The 17,797-nt window shown below is 46.5% G+C and overlaps 1 protein-coding gene across 1 annotated transcript in view; it reads right to left on the reverse strand.

The window, feature by feature from the left end:
• Positions 1-17,797, reverse strand: part of SERPINI1 (serpin family I member 1) — a 132,388-nt gene that overhangs the window by 63,818 nt on the left and 50,773 nt on the right. The window contains exon 2 of the mRNA XM_077488029.1: positions 6,475-6,737. Within this exon, the coding sequence (XP_077344155.1) occupies positions 6,475-6,724 (250 nt within the window). The 5' untranslated portion in view covers positions 6,725-6,737. The remainder of the gene's footprint in view (positions 1-6,474; positions 6,738-17,797) is intronic.

Here is a 17,797-nt window from a genome sequence, read left to right on the forward strand (position 1 = left end):
AGGATGGAGTAGGAGGAGGAGAAGAAGAGTCAGGCCTGCATGCAATCCGTGGCGGTAAAACCAAATCTACACGGGTGCCACGGGTTACATGCTTGACGGCCGTCAGAAGGTTCACCCAGTGGGCAGTAAAACTGATATACCTTCCCTGCCCGTGTTTGCTAGACCACGTGTCTGTGGTCAGATGTATCTTGGCACCGACACTGTGTGCCAGAGATACATTCACTTGCCGCTGAACATGGCCATATAGCTCTGGGATGCCCTTCTCTGAGAAATACTTCCTTCCTGGGACCTTCCATTGTGGTGTTCCAATGGCCACAAATTTGCGAAAGGCCTCCGAGTCCACCAGTTTATATGGCAGTAGTTGGCGGGCTATGAGTTCTGACAAGCCAGCCGCCAACCGTTGGGCAAGAGGGTTATCCGGCATCATCATTTTTTTACGCTCAAACATTAGGCCCACGGAAGCCTGCCTTTTTGCAGAAAAATGTGAGCTTGGCGTGATGGAAGGTGGAGTGGAGGACAATTGTGAGGAGAGAGGAGAAGGAGAAGTAGAAGACGAGGCTGGACGGTGAGAGCCTGCAGTGTGGCTTTGTGTGTTCCGTTGCTCCCACTGGGCTCGGTGATGGCTGCTCATGTGCCTTCTTAAGGCGGTCGTCCCTAGGTGAGTATTGGGCTTACCGCGACTAACGCGTTGACTGCAAAGATTGCAGATGGCAACGCTATTGTCAGCAGCGGACACGTTAAAAAAAGCCCACACTGCGGAGCCATGTGCCGGTGTCCTGGGAGCGCCAGATGTGACCGTACATGGTCGATGACTCGCTCCTGATACATTTGCAGTCTGCTTTGTCCCTGCTGTGCAATGTAAGTCATTGCTGCTTCTCCTCCCTATCTGCTGGTCCATATCTCCCTCTGAACTCCCCTCCTCTTCCTCTCTTGTGGGCACCCACGTGACATCACTAGACACGTCATCATCAACGTCACCTTCCCCACCGCTATAAGTAGAGATCTCGGAGTAGGCAGCAACACCGGGGACCAACCTCCTCCTTGGGCTGATCTGGGTACTGGCGTCAGACTGCTGAGTAGCGCTTGTTGCTACCTCCTCTTCCTGATCCAATACCAAGAGTGGCTGCGCATCAGAAATGTCCTCTTGATATGGATCGGAAAATAATTCCAGTGACTCAAGCGGAAGGTATGTGGTGGTGGTGGTGGTGGTCGTGTTGTTGGTGGTAGTGTCTTTGGGGGTGCACATAGCAGAGAGTGAAGAAGAGGGTGCAGATCGAGAGGATGAGGAGGGTGCAGAAGAGTAAGGCTGAGCGAGCCACTCAACCAAGTCTGGTGCATCCTTTAAAGTAATTGAACGCACCTTCTGCAACTTCCCACTTTGGCTCAAGCCTGTTGCTCCTGCCCTACCCCTACCACCCCTGCGGAAGGGCCTGCCTCTTCCTCTGCATGTCATTTTTTAAATGACCCTGTGACAAAACTCTTAGTCCCTATACCGCTGAAGGACTGCTGCAGTATAGGTGAGCGGTCAGCAGTGGTGCACGTCAACCCTATCTATTGTGGACCTATAGCGGTCCTTACAGAACAGCAGACTGTACCGCACTCAAGCCTATGTACCGTAGCACCCTATACCAAGTTACCAGTCCTTATAAGAACTTTTGTGGAACAAGCAGGTTGTGTGTTAGTGATTAGCAGACTGTACGTCAGTCCCTATACCGCTGAAGGACTGCTGCAGTATAGGGCAGCGGTCAGCAGTGGTGCACGTCAACCCTATCTATTGTGGACCGATAGCGGTCCTTACAGAACAGCAGACTGTACCGCACTCAAGCCTATGTACCGTAGCACCCTATACCAAGTTACCAGTCCTTATAAGAACTTTTGTGGAACAAGCAGGTTGTGTGTTAGTGATTAGCAGACTGTACGTCAGTCCCTATACCGCTGAAGGACTGCTGCAGTATAGGTGAGCGGTCAGCAGTGGTGCACGTCAACCCTATCTATTGTGGACCTATAGCGGTCCTTACAGAACAGCAGACTGTACCGCACTCAAGCCTATGTACCGTAGCACCCTATACCAAGTTACCAGTCCTTATAAGAACTTTTGTGGACCAAGCAGGTTGTGTATTAGTGTTTAGCAGACTGTACGTCAGTCCCTATACCGCTGAAGGACTGCTGCAGTATAGGGCAGCGGTCAGCAGTGGTGCACGTCAACCCTATCTATTGTGGACCGATAGCGGTCCTTACAGAACAGCAGACTGTACCGCACTCAAGCCTATGTACCGTAGCACCCTATACCAAGTTACCAGTCCTTATAAGAACTTTTGTGGAACAAGCAGGTTGTGTGTTAGTGATTAGCAGACTGTACGTCAGTCCCTATACCGCTGAAGGACTGCTGCAGTATAGGGCAGCGGTCAGCAGTGGTGCACGTCAACCCTATCTATTGTGGACCGATAGCGGTCCTTACAGAACAGCAGACTGTACCGCACTCAAGCCTATGTACCGTAGCACCCTATACCAAGTTACCAGTCCTTATAAGAACTTTTGTGGACCAAGCAGGTTGTGTATTAGTGTTTAGCAGACTGTACGTCAGTCCCTATACCGCTGAAGGACTGCTGCAGTATAGGGCAGCGGTCAGCAGTGGTGCACGTCAACCCTATCTATTGTGGACCGATAGCGGTCCTTACAGAACAGCAGACTGTACCGCACTCAAGCCTATGTACCGTAGCACCCTATACCAAGTTACCAGTCCTTATAAGAACTTTTGTGGAACAAGCAGGTTGTGTGTTAGTGATTAGCAGACTGTACGTCAGTCCCTATACCGCTGAAGGACTGCTGCAGTATAGGGCAGCGGTCAGCAGTGGTGCACGTCAACCCTATCTATTGTGGACCGATAGCGGTCCTTACAGAACAGCAGACTGTACCGCACTCAAGCCTATGTACCGTAGCACCCTATACCAAGTTACCAGTCCTTATAAGAACTTTTGTGGAACAAGCAGGTTGTGTGTTAGTGATTAGCAGACTGTACGTCAGTCCCTATACCGCTGAAGGACTGCTGCAGTATAGGTGAGCGGTCAGCAGTGGTGCACGTCAACCCTATCTATTGTGGACCTATAGCGGTCCTTACAGAACAGCAGACTGTACCGCACTCAAGCCTATGTACCGTAGCACCCTATACCAAGTTACCAGTCCTTATAAGAACTTTTGTGGACCAAGCAGGTTGTGTATTAGTGTTTAGCAGACTGTACGTCAGTCCCTATACCGCTGAAGGACTGCTGCAGTATAGGGCAGCGGTCAGCAGTGGTGCACGTCAACCCTATCTATTGTGGACCGATAGCGGTCCTTACAGAACAGCAGACTGTACCGCACTCAAGCCTATGTACCGTAGCACCCTATACCAAGTTACCAGTCCTTATAAGAACTTTTGTGGAACAAGCAGGTTGTGTGTTAGTGATTAGCAGACTGTACGTCAGTCCCTATACCGCTGAAGGACTGCTGCAGTATAGGGCAGCGGTCAGCAGTGGTGCACGTCAACCCTATCTATTGTGGACCGATAGCGGTCCTTACAGAACAGCAGACTGTACCGCACTCAAGCCTATGTACCGTAGCACCCTATACCAAGTTACCAGTCCTTATAAGAACTTTTGTGGAACAAGCAGGTTGTGTGTTAGTGATTAGCAGACTGTACGTCAGTCCCTATACCGCTGAAGGACTGCTGCAGTATAGGTGAGCGGTCAGCAGTGGTGCACGTCAACCCTATCTATTGTGGACCGATAGCGGTCCTTACAGAACAGCAGACTGTACCGCACTCAAGCCTATGTACCGTAGCACCCTATACCAAGTTACCAGTCCTTATAAGAACTTTTGTGGACCAAGCAGGTTGTGTATTAGTGTTTAGCAGACTGTACGTCAGTCCCTATACCGCTGAAGGACTGCTGCAGTATAGGGCAGCGGTCAGCAGTGGTGCACGTCAACCCTATCTATTGTGGACCGATAGCGGTCCTTACAGAACAGCAGACTGTACCGCACTCAAGCCTATGTACCGTAGCACCCTATACCAAGTTACCAGTCCTTATAAGAACTTTTGTGGACCAAGCAGGTTGTGTATTAGTGTTTAGCAGACTGTACGTCAGTCCCTATACCGCTGAAGGACTGCTGCAGTATAGGGCAGCGGTCAGCAGTGGTGCACGTCAACCCTATCTATTGTGGACCGATAGCGGTCCTTACAGAACAGCAGACTGTACCGCACTCAAGCCTATGTACCGTAGCACCCTATACCAAGTTACCAGTCCTTATAAGAACTTTTGTGGAACAAGCAGGTTGTGTGTTAGTGATTAGCAGACTGTACGTCAGTCCCTATACCGCTGAAGGACTGCTGCAGTATAGGGCAGCGGTCAGCAGTGGTGCACGTCAACCCTATCTATTGTGGACCGATAGCGGTCCTTACAGAACAGCAGACTGTACCGCACTCAAGCCTATGTACCGTAGCACCCTATACCAAGTTACCAGTCCTTATAAGAACTTTTGTGGAACAAGTGAGTTGTGAATGTTTAGCAGACTGCAGCAGAAGGGCAGCAGTCAAGTATAATATCCTTTCTATATTTGGAAGAAAGAATATTATACATGTACAAGCCTATTACTGTACCACTGATACCAGTCCTGAAAAGAACCTTTGTGGAACTAATAATAACAGCAAGTCTTTAAAATTACCCTCACTGCCTGACAACACTGCTTCCTTCCTGTCCCTATACAAATTGGCAAAAAAAGAGAACGATTAGTGGTTACTGGAACAGCTCTTTTGTGGACCTTGATAGTAACAGCTAATGATGATGATGATGATGATGATGATGAAAGACTAATCTGGCTGTCCCTGTAGCATACACCGTCCTTTCCCTTTCTCTAAACTAACAAAAGACACTCAGGCTGCTGCAAGAATCAGCAGCACAGCAAACCTATCAACACCTAACACCTATACCAGTCCTGAAAAGAACTTTTGTGTACCAAATAGCTAGTGGTTTATCTCTCCCTACTCCACACAGGAACCTGTCCCTATCGTAACAGAAGAAAGAATGTAAAATGGCCACCGGATCGGGTGTATTTATAGGTTAGGGGGAATGTACAAGTGTCCATGTGCTGTCATGTCTCAATTGGCTGTCCTGTATCACATGATAAACGTGTCACCAAAGGTTAAAGTTCTTGTATACATTAAACACGTAAGTCCGCCGCGGCGAACGACGGAAAAAGGCGTTCGAACGTGCGGACCGCGAATGTCGGAAATTCGCCGCGAAACGACCGCCGGGCGAACCGTTCGGCCATCACTACTGTCAACAAGATTAGAGGTTATAGGAGCTTAGTGTCACAGATAAGGAGAGGTTGGCAACAGGCAAGGGTCAGCAACAGCTGGGCAAGGCGACACCAATTCGGCAGGCAGAGACAGAGCCAGAAACAGACTGGGTCAGCAACTCATGGGCAGTGAGGTTTAAACAGCAACAGACAGGCATCATAGTCAGAGAATGAGTTGGGGTCAGTACAGAAGCAGATGGACAGACAGAGAAGGACCACAGATTAATCAGAAAACAAGCCAGGTCAGTAACAGAAATCAGGATTGGATGCAGAAATATTGATCTGAGTAGCACAGCTGCAGATCTCTCAGCAATGGAGTTCTGCAGATCTCAGCCTTAAATAGCAGATCATGTACAATTCTAGGAGTAGCACTATGAACATGAGCAGGTGCTTGCACTACAATCCGGCTGTGCAGACTGACTTTCATTCTGACAATGTCTTGAGACTAAGAAATTTAGCAGTGGTTACATACCAAAATATCAAAAAGCCTGTGCGCACAAGTTTACTAAACTTTCAGAGCCACTTGAGAGCCTACAAACCTCTCTCCTTCTCCACCTTCAAAGTTAGGTCCACCACTTCTGCACATTATTGTTGGCCAGTTAGGTTGCCCATCACATTGGCAGAATAATTGTTAGATGTAAGAGTAATTAAGGGTTAAGCCAAAACTTGAGATAAATGTGCAATTCAGGTCTTTAATTGCTTGGAGTGCTATACTCATGAGGTAGCATTAGGCTGCATACACACTGACTTAAAATCACTGCTTCTACAGGAGTTTTGTATCCATGCACATTAGGACGATTAGAGGCAGGAAAAAAACCTGTTTGCGTTTTTGATTGGAGCTTTGTGGCAGAAAAAATTCTAAACTCTCCTAAACGATGTATAAAAATGCTCTATATGAGCTTTTTTTCTGCCAAGGGAACTCGCATTTTTTTTTTTTTTAAGCCCAGTGTGAATGGAGCCTTGTGCTGTTTTCAACAGGATTTAGCTTACGATTTCAGAAAAAAAGTGTTTGGGACTTCAGATAACTTGTATTTGTATTCTATAGCCATCTAATATACTATACTAATTGTACACTCCCAACTATTCCACTATGCACATTCAATATCACTAGGAATAAGACTGTATATGGGTAGTATTTACCATTCTTTAGTTTGTCATAACCCAGAGCATGTCGAATTTCTTTAAGGCTGGATCCACGAGCACCCAGCTCCACCATTCCAACAGCTAGAGCAATGCTCAGAGGAGAGAAGAATATATTGTCATCTTCCTTTGCAGCTCTTAGTTCATGGTACATCTTCACTGCAAACTCAGTAATGGTGTCATCATGAAGGCTACTGCCAAGCACGGCTGCCTGGACAGCGATCAATGTGAGGAAGCCAATGACATGCATAGTTCAAAATAATCTAGAAAAAAAAAAAAAAAAAAATCAATACAAACAAGATTAGGTACAAAACAAATACTCATAAAAAAAACAAAAAAAAACAAAAAAAAAAACAAACAGACATTTCTCCCCAGTATTAAAAACAGCTTTCCTAAAGTATGGCATAAATCACATGAGAATGACAGATATATCTCATGAATTTGATTCTTTAAAACATAATGGAAGGTTAGAGGTGTTACACCGATGTATGTGTGCATGTTGCATGAATGTAAAGTGGGACAGAGAGCTGACTACTACAAAGCCTATTACCACTAAGCACAGTAACTCTTTTAGATTGTAAGCTCTCATGAACAAAGCCCACCTAAAGCTGGCCATAGTCCATTCCAAGTTCAGCTGGTTCAGCAGGGACCAGGCAAATTTCAGTCATTATGTGGCTGTCTCTGTTTAAACAGCATTCGTTCATTAGATTGAATTCTGCTGATTGACAAACGTTTTGGAACTTGTCCAATCCACATCTGCAGCCACTGCTTAGTTTATTCCGACAGCGACAGGTCTCACTGTCAGAGTACAATGTCCCAGGAGGAGGGACTCCTCCATTCAGTTTGTGTGGATGGAGGACTTTTTTTTTCTTCTTCATTCAGCCTGCTGGCTGAATGAAATAAAAATAGTAATTCTTATCTATGACCAGCTTCACTCTCTTTTCTTGAATTGTATTGTACCCTTTTTTCGTAAAACACTGCACAAACTATTGGTGCTATATAAATCCTGAAAAAGAATAAAAACTTGTTTTCATAAAAGTTGAGAAATACCATAAACACCTCTAAAAAATATTAAAGAAATCCTGATACTCCCAGGGGCACTTGAATGTCAGAAAAATCTGTAATCAGATTTGCTTACCTTACAAAGTAGCATTCACTATGTTCCTAAAAACGCCAAACTCCAGCAAAAAAATGGTTCATTTTGTTTTGAACATAGCAGTGAATGCATAGAATGTTTTTATTGCAGTGTACCCCCGAATGTCTTTATATTATCTCTTTCTCAGGGATAGAGAGTCAGAAGGACAGGAAATGGGAAATGTTTTAATAGAGACAGAAAAAGCAATGAAAATACATTTTACTGCGATAAGTCATAATTAATAAATGTGGTCGGATTTTTACTGCTGTGTGCACCCCTTTCTGTCCCAGTGACCCCCAGTTCCCTCAATTCTTATCCTAGTGTCAGAAGGTTTCACAATAAAGGCCCGTATGCATGATAAGAAGATCGGAAGAAAAATCTTGTAAGGCCGCGTACACACGGGCGGACTGTTCGTCCAACTTTGTCCGCTGAACAGTGTTTCAGCGGACAGTCCGCTCGTGTGTGGGCTTCAGCGGACAGTTTCAGCGGACAGTCTGACGAACAAAGTTTTTCGGAATTTCCGTAAGACTGTCCGCTGAAACTTGGTTTGAGCGAACAGTCCGCTCGTGTGTAGGCTTGTTCGGCAAACTAAGTCTCGCGCATGCTCAGAAAGAATTTACACGGCGAAGGTTGCATTGCAGTGTATCGGTCGCCGAATTTCTCGTCCCGTCGTACGTGCCGTTCACGTCATCGCGCAAGTTTTCAGCGGACTGTTCGTTCGTCGTGTGTGGTCAAGTCCGCTCATGCAAATTTTGAACGGACTGTTTGTCAAACTGTTTGACGAACCTAGTTGGGCGGACAGTCCGCCCGTGTGTACGCGGCCTAAGACAAACGATCGGGTGATTATCTGATTGTTAGCATAGTGCTTTCCAGTTACGACAGCCAATTCCGACAACAAAATCTGAGCTGTAGGCTAGAAAATTTATTGTAACTGAACACAACGTCTGATTTTCCTTTAATTAGTACAGTTTTCGTCTGAAAAGAATCGTAAGAGCTAGAGCTGCCACGACGCGTCGACGTAATCGACTACGTCGACTAAGAAAATACGTCGACGTGCGTGCAGGGCGTCGATGCGTCACAGTGGGGACAGTGCTTAGCATTTACCGCTCCCCTCCGTGCCGCCGTCCCCCTCTCTTCTCCCCCTCCGTGCCGCCGTCCCCCTCTCTTCTCCCCCTCCGTGCCGCCGTCCCTAGGGGTGCAACGGATCGTCACCGATCCGTGCGCACATGCCGCGATCCGCGGTCTCGGCCTTAGGAGAGGCCGCGGCTTCGGCCTAGCTCCGAAGCGGCGGCCATCTTTCTACACCCAGGTGTTTACAATGTGATCGCTCCGATGGAGCGATCACTTGTAAACAAACCGGCGTCATGACATGACGCCGGTTTCTCTCTCCCCTCTCTGTACTGATCTGTGCAGTGGAGGGGAGAGGTCGGATGGATGCAGCCATCCCTCCATACCCTGCCAATGCAATACTCTACTCTGCCATGCCATACTCTACTCTGCCCTGCCATGCCATACTCTACTCTGCCCTGCCATGCCATACTCTACTCTGCCCTGCCATGCCATACTCTACTCTGCCCTGCCATGCCCTGCCATGCCATACTCTACTCTGCCCTGCCCTGCCATGCCATACTCTACTCTGCCCTGCCCTGCCATGCCATACTCTACTCTGCCCTGCCATGCCATGCCATACTCTACTCTGCCCTGCCATGCCATGCCATACTCTACTCTGCCCTGCCATGCCATGCCATACTCTACTCTGCCCTGCCATGCCATACTCTACTCTGCCCTGCCATGCCATACTCTACTCTGCCCTGCCATGCCATACTCTACTCTGCCCTGCCATGCCATACTCTACTCTGCCCTGCCATGCCATACTCTACTCTGCCCTGCCATGCCCTGCCATGCCATACTCTACTCTGCCCTGCCCTGCCATGCCATACTCTACTCTGCCCTGCCCTGCCATGCCATACTCTACTCTGCCCTGCCCTGCCATGCCATACTCTACTCTGCCCTGCCCTGCCATGCCATACTCTACTCTGCCCTGCCATGCCATGCCATGCCATACTCTACTCTGCCCTGCCATACTCTACTCTGCCCTGCCCTGCCCTGCCATGCCATTCTCTACTCTACTCTACTCTGCCCTGCCATACTCTACTCTGCCATACTCTGCCCTGCCCTGCCATACTCTACTCTGCCATACTCTGCCCTGCCCTGCCCTGCCATACTCTACTCTGCCATACTCTACCCTGCCCTGCCCTGCCATACTCTACTCTGCCATACTCTACCCTGCCCTGCCCTGCCATACTCTACTCTGCCATACTCCACCCTGCCCTGCCCTGCCCTGCCATACTCTGCCCTGCCATGCCATACTCTGCCCTGCCCTGCCATACCCTACCCTGCCCTGCCATACCCTACCCTGCCCTGCCATACCCTGCCATACCCTGCCCTGCCCTGCCATACCCTGCCATACCCTGCCCTGCCCTGCCATGCCATACTCTGCCATGCCATACTCTGCCATGCCATACTCTGCCATGCCATACTCTGCCATGCCATACTCTGCCATGCCATACTCTGCCATGCCATACTCTGCCATGCCATACTCTGCCATGCCATACTCTGCCATGCCATACTCTGCCATGCCATGCCCTGCCCTGCAATACTATACTATACTCTGCCCTGCCCTACTATGCGCTATGCTATACTCTGCCCTGCCCTGCAATACTCTGCCCTGCCCTGCAATACTCTGCCCTGCCCTGCAATACTCTGCCCTGCCCTGCAATGCCCGCCAATACTCTGCCCTGCCCTGCAATGCATAGCTAATTAAAAAAAAACACTAGATTCATTAAAAAATAAAAAAATAAAAATCGGATAGTCGTTGACTAATCGAAGAAATAATCGATAGATTAGTCGACAGACAAATTAATCGTTAGTTGCAGCTCTAGTAAGAGCAAGACCACGTATGCTCAGAAATTAAAGCATATATTACAATACAACACACTACATCAATTCTGAAGTTGTAATCTGTTGTATGAGAATTTTGGTAAGTGGAGTAACCTCTTAATTTTCGATATGTGACTAGCATACAAAAAAATTTATAAAAAATAAATAAAAAAGCGGACATTTATTCATCCGATAATCTCATCGTGTGTACCAGGCTTTAAGGGAAATATCCCCAATGGAGACACAGACGGCAATAAAAATTTTAAACCTTACACACTCCATACCAAAAACAAACTTTTCCAGCTTCTTTCTGTCCCAGTAGCAGCCATCTTCATTCCCGTTCCAGATTAATCCATAACACATTTTAATGGACAGTTCTAACTACATGCAGAAATCTTACAAAACTTCACACCCACATAGAAACACCACAAAATAATGCTGGAAATCGTGTTTGTTAAGAAAACATTCTCTACATAAACTGAAGGATGTAGATTCTCCCCCCCCCCCCCCCCCCCCACACACACACACACACACACACATAAAATAAGATGTTCAGTCACAACTTATTTTTATGTATGAACTTTGATGCTGACCCATAACTGCCAGCTAACCCAACAAACCTTTGTGATCACCGAGTCAATAAATTTGTTAGGGCAGCCCCCTAACTTTGAATAGGCTGACAGCAAACTTTAACCACTTCAAACACCAGGCCTTTTCTAACAATAAAATCTACATTGTTTTTGCTAGAAAAATTAGTTTAGACCCCCCAAACATTATAATAGGATTTTTAAATCAGCTTACCTGTAAACTCCTTTTCTTTGAAGTACATCACGGGACACAGAGCCATAGTAGTTACTATGTGGGTTATAGGCCACCTTCAGGTGATGGACACTGGCACGCCCTAAGATAAAAAGTGCACTCCCTATATAACCCCTCCCACTACTGGGAGTATCTCAGTTTTGTAGCAAAGCAATACACGTGTATACCAAAGAAGGGAGGTACCTCTGTGTCCCGCAATGTACTTTAAATAAAAGGATTTTACAGGTAGGCTGTTTTAAAAATCCTATTTTCTTATCGTACATCACGGGGCACAGAGCCAGAGTAGTTACTATGTGGGATGTCCCATAGCAATGCCAACTGAAGGGAAAGAGACACACAACAAAATGTAGGGCAATAAGAGACTAGAGGACTAATACTGCAGCCTGCAGTACCCTGCACCCAAAGGTGATAACCTCATGACCTTTTACATCTATTTGATAGAATCTGGTAGTCAGTCCTAGAGGAGTGCGTTTTGATTTGAGAGGGTGGAATTCACCTCTTTAACCATGAGCTTGAACTATTACTTGTCAAATCTATTTAGAATAGTAGATTTCTATGCTGCCTGTCCTCCTTTAGGACTTTCAGGCAACACGAACAAAAACATATTTTCCGAATCTGAGCAAATTAAGTAGGCATTGACTGCTCTCACCACATCAAAAAAAAAAGTAGTGATTTTTCTTCCAAAGAACAGGGTTCTGAAAAAAGGACGGTAGAACAATATCCCGGTTTAAATAAAAACCTGATTCTACCTTTGGTAAAAAGTTAGGATGGGGACGCAATACTACCTCATCCTTGTGAACAAAAATATGGCTCTTTACAAGAAAGAGCAGCCAATACTGATGCCCTTCTTGCAGCAGATATTACTAGAAAAAAGTTTCCTTGTCAAAAAAGGACCAAGGGAATATGTCGTAACGGCCCAAAAAAAGGCTGTTTTGTAATGACGACAAAACTAAATTCAAGTTCCAAGGGTTCAGGGGTTACTTAACTGGAGATTAAGCCGAGTTACCCCCTGAATAAAGATATGGACCAAAGAAAGCGAAGCAAGTGGTCGTTAAAATAATACAGATAAGGCCGAGCGAGACCTGTCCTTAGAAAGCACTCAAGGCCAGCTTTATTTCTCACCCCATCTGCAGAAAAAAAAAAAAAAAAAATCAAGGATTCTACCTAGACTTATTTCCTGGGGTGCAGCTCCTGGTTTCACACCAGGAGACATACGTTTCCCAGACTCCATAATATATAACCATGGAGGCTGGCTCTGCATAAACCAAGGTAGAAAACTACCAAACCTGGCAGCCCACGCTTCTTCAGAGTGTGGGCCTCAATAGCCAAACTGTTAAATTTATAGTTTGTAAAGTAGAATGGAACTTTGGACCTTGCAAAAGAAGGTCTGGCCACGAAGCTAGGGTACATGGGTTCCCTACTGCCATTTCTATGATCTCTGCATACCATGATTTCCTGGACCCCGCTGGGGGCCACAGGAATCGACTTCCCTTCCTTCTTGATCCTGTGAAGAAGTTGTGGATGCCGGCAGAATAGGAGGGAATGCACAAATCAGTGAGAACCAATTGCATGGGAATAGAAAGGCATCTGTTCCCCATGCTAGCAGATCCTTTGTTCTTGACACAAGTTGTCAATCTTTTTTGTTGATCCTGGACGCAAACAGATTGACAGGAAGATACCGGGGTGAAGGAAATATTTTGCCAGGAAAAACTGCTGGCGACTCAAGTAGTCCGCCTGCCAATTTTCTATTCCTAGAATGAAAACTGCCGATAGGCAAAGTACATTGTTTTCTTCCCAAGATAGGATAAGATTCAACTTTCTCTGGGCCGCACAACTTCTTGTGCTTGTGCCCCCTTGGTGATTAATATAGGCCATTGCTGTGGCATAAACGGATTGACTCCTAGCAGGACAATACCTTAAACTGAATGTTCAGGCCCTCAGAACCAAGTGTTCTGCCTGAATTTTTACAATGTTAATGGGCAAGGCCATTTCTGATCTAAGCTACTTCTCCTGGACAGCTGTCTCTTTCACGACTGTCCCCCAAACTAAACAGAAAAGGGTTGGCATATGTTGATACTATTTCCCAGGTAACTGAAAGAAGGATTTTCCCATTCGCAGATTTTTGGATGTTAACCATAAACTGAGGCTCCGTTGCACTCAGCCTACAGCACCTGGTATTTCCAGGTGGTCTTATATCTGGGTACTAACCAGGCCTGACCCTGCATAGCCTCCAAGATCAGATGAAATCAAGCGACATCAAGGTGATGTGGCCGTAGGCTTTAGAGTCAGACACATTGGGAATATAGAGCTTGAATACTCTGTTTCATGCAGATAGGATACTGCTTTGCAGCAGTCTAGAATGAGACTGAGCATAAAGAATGGCTGTGAATGAAGCCACCATCTTTCCCGACAACCTCACACAAAGTTGAATAGGAGAAAAACATCTTGCCTCAACTACCTCGATCAGTCCTTAATGCCGCTGATCTTAGCCTGGGATACCAATACCCTTTTCTGGGTGTACCTATAATCAGACCCAAGTATTTTCTTCTGTTTTAAAGAAGATTCCTCCTAGGTTGGGAATCCGACCTAGATATTCCAGGTAGTCGAATGTGGTGACCATACTTTGGTCTAAGCGGGCTACCGACTGGTCTAACAAGAACAAATCGACTAGGTAAACCATAATTGTTATACCTTGGGCCCTCAATCTGGCTAGAAAAGGAGCCAGAACCTTGTACTCGAGGTGTAGCAGCTAGATCGGAAAGCAGAGCTACACACTGAAAAAGAAGATTTACCACTTTGAAAGAAAACATTTCTAGTGAGCGAGGAAATGCATATGGAGATATGCATCTTCATGCGAAAAGGGAGAGAATATATTCAGCAATTGAATTTTAGATTTTTGAGATCTAGAATGTCCATTTGGATTTAACCAAATCCCAATCTCTGCTCTTACATGGGGCCACCATGAACACTTTTTGCCAAAAGATAGTCCAATACTAGAGAGAAAGATTTATTCTTCTCTGGATCCTTAGGAACGTTTGATTTGAGAAAACTAGGTGACAGAAACTCTTGGAACTCCAGTTTGTATGGTCTAGCTATTGAGATGTCCCCCATTCGTCTTGACATTCCTTCTGCCAGATCCCTGAGAACTGTACAAGAATTATCCCTATTGAGCGAGCGGGGGCACCTCCTCCTAAGGAGGCTACAGTATCTTGTAGGCTTCCTCCCTCAAGAACTCTTTTGTTAACCCTGAGGATTACCCTTTGAACCTGATGGCCGGGCTCCTCTGCTAGTAAAAGAGCTAGCAGACGATAGCGCAGGAGTCCGGCGAGAAGACCCCCCCCCCCCCCCCCCCAAGACGGAAGAAGACCCCTGGAGCTGTGCAATAAATTATTTTAAAACCTTGTGTTGTGTTTTATTTACATTTTTTTCACCAGGTGAATGGGGGGCCGATATCTGGGGGCCCCCTTATTAAAGGGGGCTCCTGGATTCCAATAAACCCCCCCGCAGACCCCGACAACCAACAGCCAGGGTTGTTGGGAAGAGGCCCTTGTTCTCATCAACATGGGGACAAGGTGCCGCAGGGCCCCTCCTTCCCCAAAGCACCCCCATGTTGAGGGCATGCGGCCTGGTACGGCTCAGGAGGGGGGGCACTCGCTCGTCCCCATCCCCTTTCCTGACTGGCCACGTTGCGTGCTCGGATAAGGGTCTTATATGGACCTTGGGGGGGACCCCAACACAATTTTTTCGGTGTAGGGCTTCCCTTTTAAGTCCATACCAGGTGATGGGGCCAGTGACGTGTCAATCTCACATTGACTTCCTTCGCTAGTCCAGTCTACCTGGAGCTGCGTTCAAAATGAACTGACTTTTCTCCATGTGCAGGAAAGTCCGTTCATTTCAAAAGTCCGGACTAGCACACAGACGACTGGACAATTTTTGGGTCAAAACTACTTAGGCTTTTTATAACAGCTTACCTGTAAAATCCTTTACTTGGGAGTACATCAAGGGACACAGAGCCACAGTAATTACTGTAATTGTTTTTATGGCAATACACATGTAACCAGAAAGAGGGGAGGGACCTCTATTTCCCTTGATGTACTCCAATAAAAGGATTTCACAGGTAAGCTGTTATAAAAATCCTATTTTCTTTATCGTACATCACAGGAAACAGAACAACAGTAATTATATGTCCCAGAGCAATGCTATCTGAGGGGAGTAAACATTTGCTGATTATTTTAAAAAAAAAAGCAGTATAGCAGCAGCTCACATTTCGCTGGTGCCACTTAGTGATGCAGTCACGCTTGTGATGGTGCGCTGTCCCCGGGAAGAAGAAACATACTGACAAATCACATTCTTTGCCGACGTCCGTTCCGGAATCCTGCGCCATTAGCGTTTCATGCTGGCTCCGACGGCTTCCCCTCCTTTCTGTAACAGGTAACCTCACGCCACGGCCACAATAGTGATGCCAGCTTCCCAGCGACATCATCGATCTCTTCGCCGCACGCACTTTTCAGCAGACAATACTAACAATTTGTTTAATGGTCAGAATCGTCAGAATCCGGGGTTGTGATCGTGGTGGGCGGAGAATCACTGAAACTATTCTCCGTGATTAAATCGTGCAGCTCTACCCTACAGCCAATGATATTGCATGTGCGTCCACCCCCTGCTGCTTCATATCTCGCAACTCCCAACTGGGCCACGAGGTAAGGCATTCGCCCCCCGCCTGCTCATTTTCTTGCTGCTCCCAACTTTCACTCCTTGCCAGCCGTGGGGTATGATGTGCGCTACGCCCTCTCCCTCTGCAACTTGCTACCTCTGCTGGCTTATGATCCCTGCCAAGGTATTTGGGATGTATTATATACAGGGGCAAAATGATGGCCATATTTTCTCTTAAGGGGCACGCTGATGGGCACATTTTATGTTTGAGTTCACAACAAAATATGCCCATCAGAGTGCCCCTTAACATGAATGTCAAGGTTCACACTCATGGGCACATTTTGTTGTGCCCATCAGAGCACCCCCTTTAAAGGGGTTGTAAACTCTCAATGTATTCTATACATTAAGGTGAAAAACCTCCTGTGTGGCAGCTGACCCCCAGAGCCACAATTTTACTTACCTGAACCCAGTCTTTCAAGCAACGGTGACTAGCACACCAGCTCCAGGCGGTGTCTTGGGTAGAGGTGTCTTGGGTCCTGATTGGACAAATCGATAGCAATGCAGCCATTGGATCCCGCTGCTGTCAATCCAATGATGCAGGAGCCGGGGGCGGGGTAGAGTCCTGCTGTCTGTGTCAATAGCAGCAGGACATGGGAGCACGCCTGCACAAGTCCCCTGAGGAGGATCGGGGGCCCACTCTTAATAATTCTTGCACAGAGGAGGCAAGTAGGACGACATTTTTTTTTTGTAAATGAAGCTTTAGTTACCCTTTAACATAAAAATAAGGAGCATGCTGATGGGCACATATTATGCTATTGGGGCACACTGATGTGATGGGGACACCTCATGTTAGGGGGCACTCTGATGGGGACACCTGATGTAAAGGGGACACCTCATTTAAAGAAGCGCTCTTATGATGGTACCCAATATAAGGGGGCGACCCGATGAGGACAAATGATGTAAGGGGCCACACCGATGGGAGAAACCAGATGTAAGGGGGCACTCAGATGGTGATACCTGATATAAGAGGGTGCTCTGATGGTGGGAACTGATTTATGGGGGTAGTCTGATGGGAGCACCCAAAGTAATTAATAACTCTGGTAGGGGAAGTAAGGGGGAACATTATTGGGGACACTTGCAGAGTATTACCACAGCGTGTGGAGGAAATAGTAAAAAAAAGCACAAGAAAGTGCGGCTTGCACCAAAAAAGGAAAGAAGACTCGTACAATTTTTCATGGCACAGATTTGTGATTGGAACTTCGGCTGTAAAGAATTTTTTAGGGACCAGATCCACCTTGAATTTTAATTCACTAACCCTGTGCCCTAGAAAATAAAATGGTCTGTGTCTCAAAGCACCAGTTTGGTGGTGTGCGGGGTTGGGGGATTCTGCCTGTAAGCTCATGCCTGAAAACTCCTGAAAATGCATATAGTGTGTATGGACACACAAACTAACATGGAGGGGAGTTTCCAGGCAGAAAAAAAATGAGAGCTCAAAAGCCTGTAGGAACAGCTTCTTTGAGATGCAGTGTGCATGAGCCCTAAAACGGCATACGCCTGTGGAATGGTGGCAAACTATAGTACCTAAAAATCTGCATAGGTTATGCTTTAAAAGCCTTTACAGCAATACATACTTCACATGCCTGGTGTGATCGCTTTTTACATGTGCGTGCAAGACCGACATGCACATTTGCATTTGCACAGGAGTGCTTTTACTTTTTTCCTAGTTTTTATTTATTTATTTTATAAAAAAAAAAAAAAAAAAAAATAAATAATAAT

Source organism: Lithobates pipiens, unplaced genomic scaffold, assembly GCF_037356315.1.
Source record: "Lithobates pipiens isolate NorthernLeopardFrog02 unplaced genomic scaffold, aLitPip1_a1.2 Scaffold_18, whole genome shotgun sequence".
Lineage (NCBI taxonomy): Eukaryota > Metazoa > Chordata > Amphibia > Anura > Ranidae > Lithobates > Lithobates pipiens.